Source organism: Cicer arietinum, chromosome 4, assembly GCF_000331145.2.
Source record: "Cicer arietinum cultivar CDC Frontier isolate Library 1 chromosome 4, Cicar.CDCFrontier_v2.0, whole genome shotgun sequence".
NCBI classification, from domain to species: Eukaryota; Viridiplantae; Streptophyta; class Magnoliopsida; order Fabales; family Fabaceae; genus Cicer; species Cicer arietinum.
Window position 1 is genome coordinate 86,967 of NC_021163.2, and position 8,936 is coordinate 95,902.

General features: G+C 33.4%; 1 protein-coding gene across 1 annotated transcript; it reads left to right on the forward strand.

Annotated features, from left to right (window-relative positions):
• Nucleotide 1: 1 nt before the first annotated feature.
• On the forward strand, nucleotides 2–5,142 carry LOC101497054 (phosphatidate phosphatase PAH1-like; the record flags this gene model as incomplete). The annotated part of the gene is made up of 10 exons (XM_004495208.4): nucleotides 2–1,478; nucleotides 1,573–2,153; nucleotides 2,250–2,323; nucleotides 2,629–2,713; nucleotides 3,136–3,222; nucleotides 3,458–3,530; nucleotides 4,109–4,152; nucleotides 4,246–4,374; nucleotides 4,463–4,561; nucleotides 4,652–5,142. Coding segments are annotated over 10 exons (2,703 nt in total), but the record flags the coding sequence as incomplete, so codon positions are not given.
• Between the last annotated feature and the right edge of the window lie 3,794 nt (nucleotides 5,143–8,936).

Here is an 8,936-nt window from a genome sequence, read left to right on the forward strand (position 1 = left end):
TGGAAGTTTTATAAGCCAAGGTGTGTACTCAGTTGCTACACCTTTTCACCCTTTTGGTGGTGCTGTTGATGTGATTGTTGTTCAGCAGCAAGATGGTACATTTAGAAGCACACCTTGGTATGTTAGGTTTGGTAAATTTCAAGGTGTTCTTAAAGGCGCTGAAAAAGTTGTTAGAATAAGTGTTAATGGCGTTGAGTCTAATTTCCATATGTATCTCGACAATTCTGGTGAGGCATATTTTGTGAAGGAGGTTGATGAGGATAAAGGGGTTGATCATGATTCTAGTAATAAAAGTGATAGTTTTTTGAGTAATGGTCATAGACTTGATCATAGTATATCGGATTCTGGGGTGCTTCGGTTGAAAGATGAAGTTGATTCGCCGGTTGGGCCTCGAATTCAAAGGACAGAATCTGATGGGAGATATTATGAATTTCAAGATTCTTTTGATGATTCGGTTGATTTCTCAGAATTCGGGTCTAATTCGTATGAGAGTCTAGAGGGAGAGAATTTCGTGGACTCTCAGGGTTCACATCCTGAGATGGTGTTGGTGAGTGTTGATGGTCATATATTGACGGCTCCTATCTCAGAATCGGAGCAGAATGCGGAAAATGTGCAGTTAAGGAATCCTCAATTTCATCTCGGCCCGGCTGAAGAGACTGACTTATGTGAAGGCAATGGCGAGTTTAGTTCTGGTGAAAATTCTTGGGCTGCTGATTATATTAGCCAGCTCAATGTTTCAACCGGTGATGTCCAACCCAAACGACGCGACAGTAATGTTGATGATAATACTAATACCTATGTGGCACCACTTGAAGTTTTTCAAGGAGAGGAGGTAAATATCTGTCAATCACAGGAAACCCTTGAGGTCGAAATTCAAGAAGATCTTCATGTGAAAACTGATTCAGAAGGGGTTGCACCTGGTATCAAGAAGGAGAGAGTTTTCAAAAGCTGTTTAGAGCTACAGGAACTTGCACAGCAGGCTGGAAATGCCGACTTACATGATGCTGGTTCACCACTGAAGGTTCAAAATTCAGGAGATAAATCTAATGCAAGTAGTCCTTTAGTTAACGGAAACGAACAAGAGAGCATTGTACAATATGAGAACATTGACGAGTTATCCTCTCCAAGTAGTCCTGTCGTTGACAAAAACAAACAAGAGAGCACTGTACAATCTGAAAACATTGACGAATTATCCTCTCCAAGTAGTCTTACTTCTTCTGGTGGCCATAAATCTCCGAAGTCGGAATTAGGACTTCAAGATCAAGAAGTTGAGAAAGATGCATCAAAAGAAGTCGAATCTGCTTCCAGCTCTCCTTCTATTACTGTTGATACTGAACAGTATTACGAACAAGATCACATGTCGGTATCAAATCATCAAACCACTTCACTTGAAGATAGTAACAATATTAATGCTAGTGAGGTGGTGGAAACTAAAGCCGAAACTTCAAGTAAAGGTGGCCAAACCCGTTACGGTTTGGGTAAGCATTGTGCTGCAAAGTTGTTGCTCTTTTTAATTACTTGTTTGACATAGGTTGGTACTTATTTACTTTTCATTCATCTTATAATTTGCAGGATTTGAGATTTCTCTATGTGGTCACGAACTTAAAGCGGGTATGGGTTTGGTAGCTGCTGCTGGAGTCTTTGAAGCACATCGTATATCGGCGGAGGGTTTTAAAAATTCTGCACCATCAATAATTAAGAATCAAAATCTTGTTATCAAGTTTAAAGAAATGTACTTGACGTGGGAAAAGGCTGCTCCTCTTGTTCTTGGAATGGCTGCATTTGGCTCCGATTTACCTGTCGAGCCTAAAGATGCAATTCCAGTGGAACAGGATTACACATTGAAGTCCAGGGATGAGGATCAAGGATCATCCTCGTCTGGACGAAGATGGAGACTTTGGCCTATTCCTTTTCGAAGGGTCAAGACAATTGAGCACACTTATAGCAACATATCGACTGAGGAGATATTTCTAGATTCTGAGTCGGGTACTCTTGTAGAACCAACTGAAACATCTAGCACTCAGGGATCTCCACAAAAGCAATTTGTAAGGACGAATGTTCCTACCAACGAACAGATAGCATCCTTGAACCTTAAAGATGGTCAAAATACAGTAACCTTCAGTTTCTCCACAAGGGTTCTAGGAACACAACAGGTTTTGACATTCATTGAATGTTTAAAGTTCTCATTTGAAGTTATATACAGTAATTGAGTTTGGTTTATTAAGAGAGATATTTCATTTACGCAACAGGTTGATGCTCATATATACTTATGGAAATGGAATGCAAGAATCGTAATTTCAGACGTTGATGGAACCATTACAAAGTAAGGCTACTGAAAACACTTCTTAGGCTACAAAGGGTCATTATCATTATTGTTTTAAACAAGTCGTTTCGTTAAAAAAATGATTTTTTTTTCCTGTTTTATAGAGGCATATACCGTATCAATTTTGTCTGTGTTATTTGTAGATGCATAAGTAAAAGATGTGGAACATGATTGCATTAGATTTATGCCTAGGAAAATATGTCTGAATGAAAATTGCACTTCAAAAAAGCTCTAGACGGAATAGCAGGCAGCGTTGCTTTGTGGTTTGAGAATAATGATCAAATTCTTATTTTCCCTTCTTTTAGGTCTGATGTTTTGGGACAGTTCATGCCTTTAGTTGGCAAAGATTGGACACAATCTGGGGTGGCAAGGCTTTTCTCTGCCATTAAGGTATTTATTTATTTATTATGCAGATCTAACTTATTTAGTAAAATTGGAGTAGGATTTGAAGGACAAAATATGATTAGGTAAATCATCCAAACAGATCTTTATAGGATATTTCCTTATGAAGCATCTTGTTCTTTGAATGTGTAATTAAATTTCCGCTTTCTTCTTGCTATTTGTTCATTATGTTTCTGTACATTTGTTTCAACTTGAATGAAAATGTAAAAAGTTAAATGGTTATCAGCAAAACTTTATTACGTATTTAATCACGTTGTTTAATCCATATAGGCGACCCTACTTAGTGGGATAAGGCTTGGTTGTTGGTGGTTATTCTTTCAAAATGAAAATACAGCTACGGATGATGTATGTTATCACGATATTGTCTCAAGAAGATTAATATTTAATATTTAATTTGGATTTAATGTCAGGAAAACGGATACCAGCTGCTGTTTCTGAGTGCGCGTGCAATTGTCCAGGCATATCTAACCAGGAACTTCCTACTTAACCTGAAACAGGTATTGAAACAACCATGTCTTTTGTGGTAATTGATAACTTATTTCCAATATTAGAATTATTCTGTGCGTCTGAAGGTTGCTGGCCCCATGCTTGGAATTTCCGGGCTTTTCAGATATTTTAAATTGACTGACATAATACTAATGGCACCTTGCTTCAAATAGCCTTACACTTCGACAATGAGGTGATCACTGTAATGATATTTCTTTAACTAATAAAACCTCTTTATGTTTGCAGGATGGAAAAACCTTACCTAATGGACCTGTTGTTATTTCTCCTGATGGATTATTTCCTTCACTTTTCCGAGAAGGTGAGGCACTTTTAAAATGAGATTAATTGAAGTTGTGTTGGATAGATACTACTATGTACTTCATGTACTGATGTAATTATTTGTTAACTATATGATGATAGAATTGCATACTACTATCGATATCATGTAAATTTATATTTAGTCACTTCATTATTATGCACTCTGATCAAATGAGGTGACTGCTTAATTATAAAGCCTGTGCTATCTATTGATGTTTGACACAATTTATAATCTTAACAAAATTTCTTTGGCAACCCATTATTCATTTTCGTTAACTCATGAAGTTCAAAACTTTTATGTGCATGATTCGTGATTATGTGGTGTCAGTTCAATAGTAAGAGTTTGGCCTTGTAACCTTGAGAAACGAAGTTCAAATTCCTTAGGGGAAAGTTGCAAAATTGTTCGTCAGTGGCCCTTTAATTAATCATAATTTCCATCTTCCTCAATTTTTTTCACATAAATATTATAACCATGCATTACGTTTGTATTGATATGTTCTTATCATCTGTTCTTTATACGCCCTGGAGTTTTTAAGTCTCTGACTTGTTATTTTGTGTTTGATCCCTATTTGGATGAAGTGATAAGAAGAGCACCTCATGAGTTCAAGATTGCTTGTCTAGAGGTAAATGCTGGAACACAGAACTATGTCACTGTATAGCTCGGAAATGCTCTTAGACGGCATCTTCTTACCAACATTATATTTATATATTTTCAGGATATCAAAAGACTTTTCCCTTCTGATTATAATCCATTCTATGCGGGGTTTGGCAATAGAGACACAGATGAACTTAGTTACAGGAAGATTGGAATCCCAAAGGGAAAGATATTCATTATTAACCCTAAGGTGTGCTTTCATGATTAATAATTTCGAATGACTAGTATTTTCTTTAGTTCTTCCCCGACCATGAACTAAATGTTGCAAAAACAAACAGGGTGAGGTGGCTATTAGTCAACGTATTGGTGCAAAGTCGTATACATCGTTACATACCCTTGTCAATGACATGTTTCCACCTACTTCATTGGTTGAGCAGGTGATAAATCATCTCCCAAACCACCCTTTTAATTGGAAAGTTTGAACTTAACATCGATGAATTTTGACTTTCAATTTCTGAACATTGCAGGAGGACTTCAATTCATGGAATTATTGGAGAATGCCATTACCAGATGTTGACTAAATTCTCGGTTAAGTTATTTACTTCCCTTTGACATTAATCCGTTCATATGGAACCATCCAACATGTCAAATGAAAAACCACACAATCCGCCAATGTGACCCACTTACTGTGAGAGTACCTTCTATCCGAAAAATCGTTGATGGGCATGTAAGTTCTCCAAGGACATAATTCATTATGATGGCCATGCCCTTGTTTTTCTCCTTCGTTTTATCTACATTAAATCATTCATTTCTACCATTCTACTCATCAACAGAATTGTGTAACATTTGACTTACATGGTATCTTCCACATCTTGTATATTTTTCATTGAGTTATTATTATCAGGAAATAATGGCATACATCAATACATGATTATCAATGTAACTGTCGAAGTATTAGAGAATGTATTTCAATTTCCATGCCATGATATGCAATGCAACTATCAAGTCTTAGTCTTAACGTGGTGTTTATGTTTATTTTAGGGTGTGTTTAATTTAAGATAACATTTTCTGTTCTCATTCACAAGAATATAAGTGTGTGTGTGTGACATTATTTTGACCTTGTCTTTTGTTTTTGAAGATTTTGTATTGTTTTTGTTGTTTCTTGTACAAATATTTGAAATCAAGAAACAAAAAACAGAAAATTACATCGTGGCCCTTAGTTTGTTCAATGCATAATAAAAAGAAAAGAAAGCCAAATTGGAATCTAATGGAGTAAGGAAGTAAAACAAGATGCTACTTGAAAGCCAAGAAAACAAAATTTGTTTTACTTACTCGTGATACAATGGCTTGAATTGTAGACTCTGAAATATATCTGAATGGATTACTCAATTAGCTTAATGGTTTGTTTGACTTCTATTTTACATTTATCGGTGATTTTCTGACGGAAATTGAGTTGCTTTGTAAAGTTTGATCCTTATTTTTTTCTTTCTGTTTGTGATAAACAACTAGAAGAACATAATGTTTAAATTGAAAACTAAACAATGACATGTATTGTTAGTTATATCAGTTACACATTTAAATCAGGAGAATTTCATATAATCAGGAGAATTCCTCAATTTGAGGGATACACATCTGTTATATTCAGCTTGGATGCTAGTAAATGAAATAAAGTTGGATGGAGAGTAGTGTTATCCCGTAACCTATAGGCTATGTAAGTTGGACCACCGTACACGGCCAGTTATATATTGTCAACATTTACAAATTATTAGATGTCTTGCAATAGTCCAATGATAAAATGTAATTTTTTCATGCACGCAATCTTGATATCGGAGTTTAATTTTTAAGATTTGAACATAGTTCTCAAATTGTTTAAGACGACTCTCATAAAGAGTAATGTTACGGATAAAAGAGCAAATAGGGTAATGGGCGATTTAATCAATAACCCTATTGGATTTTAGTCACAATAAATGAACCAATTTTAATATACTTGATGCACTTATGAAAACTTGGATTTGGTATAATTTTAATGGATTTAATTGTTATACAATGACGTTATAAATCTATAAAAAATGATTTTAATTATATCTACCACAATTGCTTAGGGAAGCAGTCTCAAAGCAACTTCTCTTTGCTCAAAACACTAGTGTTTCTGGCACAACAATTGCTTCTAGCAGAGCACAAATTTTCCCAGCAAGAATCCCTCGATTTAAAGCTCTCTCATAAAAGTGTGTTTTCAAGATTTCGTATAAGATTTTCAAAAGATTTTGCTACTAAAATATGTTATCTAGTTATTTAGAAATAGTATATTACATTTAGAAAAAAACATGATGTTTAGTACTGTCACTTGTCACTTGATATTTTGAATTAGACTCGTTTAGATTGAACAATTCACTTTAGAAAATAAAATGAATAAAATTAATGATTAAATTAACCGTTGATATTATGTGCATACGTATGATCAGTTATACATAATTATAATATTAATTATTGATTTATTCACTTTATAAACTTTTTGTTTTAGATAATTGTAATTATAAACCTTTAATACTATACAAACCTTACTGAACAAATGCTTAACTCTAACTGTCCATAATATTTGTTTTTTTGGAATGGTTATTTTTTACTTAAAATTTAAGTTGTTTTAAGAAATAAAAAACAAACATCAGAATATAGCGCAAGTGGTTGTAATGGTAAATTTTGTACGAGTTCGAAAATATTAAAAAGAAAAAGAAATAATTTAGTACATTTTTTTTATTTACATAAGCCAAAAATACACATTAAGGGGATTTTATCTTTTAAAAATCAATAAGAATAAATAAATCATTGCTTGGAATGTGACTCATCTATGGTGGTATCAGCCTCCTCATCTCCTCATATAGCCCCTTATTTTCTCTGGAAAATCGTTTTCTCACTAGTGTCATTTGCTTTAAGTTTTTTTTTTTTTTTTTTTTTATATTTCTAGATAAAAAAATCATTAGGTTGATAAACTTGCTTATATTTTATTGTCTCTAAATCAGGACCATCGACAAGTGATTTTAGGTTGTTGGTGTGTTTACCTGGTTGAAATGTAACCACTTTTGTTACGTTTTAAAAAAAAAGATGGAAGATCCATTCTAATTCTCTTAAAAAGATTGAGACTAATTTTGGTCCTTCATAATAAAAATACAACTTTGAACTTTTCACAAAAATAAAAAAGAATAATTTAATTTTTAATTGAACGTTCATCCAAAAATTTGATTTGATTTTTATTTTTATTGTTATTTTTATTTATACGTAAAGTTTTCTTTCCCATTTAGAAATCATATAGTTATTGTGTTGATTACATGTTATGCAATTGAATTAATATCCAACTATAATTGAAAAGAGACTATTTCATTACTATACCAATTTCAACCCTAAATTGCATATTCTTGCTCAAAAAATACACAAATCTTCATTGGAGTATTTTATTTTTAATACACGTTGCTATGTGACTTCTACATCTTTCGTATTTCTCTCCATATATTTTATTCGTAGTTCTCTTTCTATATATCTTAATAAAATCAACAACTTTGAGATTAAAATCAAGGCAGATGACACAGAAGATCATCTTAGATTAATATATAAAAATCATTTAAAATTTTAACGATGATCGACAACAAAAATTCTCGTCGTCTTTACAAGCGAAATAACAACTCGATTGGTGTCAATTTAATAAAAATAACAGAAAATAAATGTGTTTCTCAAACCTCATCTTGTCAAACCGACGCTAATTAAATCACCTTAAAAATAAAATGATGATTATTAACTTATACTTTTAAAAAATGTTGTAGATCATAAATAAATTTAAGTGACTTATTTTAAATATCAATACTCCATGCACCCTTTTTTTTTTTACAATAATATGTGGAGATTGTTAAGACAAAATCTCAAATAAACGTTTTGATGATAATAAAACAATAGATTAATTAAAGATTATTAATCATGATTCTAAATGTTTTAATATTTAACATGTGCATTTGAGTGTGTTAAAACAAGATAGGAATCAAATATCACAAATCAAATCAAAGAAAGCAATTCCAGAAAACGCAGATTGATCTTGAAGCAGTTCTGGAAAACGCAGATTGATCTTGAAGCTGTTCTGGAAAACGCAGATTGATCTTGAAGCAGTTCTGGAAAACGCAGATTGATCTTGTAGCAGTTCTGGAAAACGCAGATTGATCTTGAAGCAGTTCTGGAAAACGCAGATTGATCTTGAAGCAGTTCTGGAAAACGCAGATTGATCTTGAAGCAGTTCTGGAAAACGCAGATTGATCTTGAAGCAGTTCTGGAAAACGCAGATTGATCTTGAAGCAGTTCTGGAAAACGCAGATTGATCTTGAAGCAGTTCTGGAAAACGCAGATTGATCTTGAAGCAGTTCTGGAAAACGCAGATTGATCTTGAAGCAGTTCTGGAAAACAAACATCAATCCTGGAAATAATATTCATCCTATACTCTCATATAATCAACAAAAGATCCATCCAAGTCATATATATTCCAGAATTTGAAGAATCAAAGGCATGCTTCAATAAAGGCATATCACAAAGATCATTCCTCTTGAAAAGCAAATGCAAGTACAAGACTACAAGTAGCAAAGTACACTACTGATTTGAACTATTCTAAAGCCTGCACAAGTAACAGAAAAGCAGTACTCAAGGCTGACATACTGACACAAATCACAAAGTACAAGGCCAGTTCATCACAAACCAAAAGATCAATCTTGGATCGATCTTTTGATACAGCTCATCAATCTTGCTTTTGGCAGAACTTATCCAACAACTCTTTTATGACAG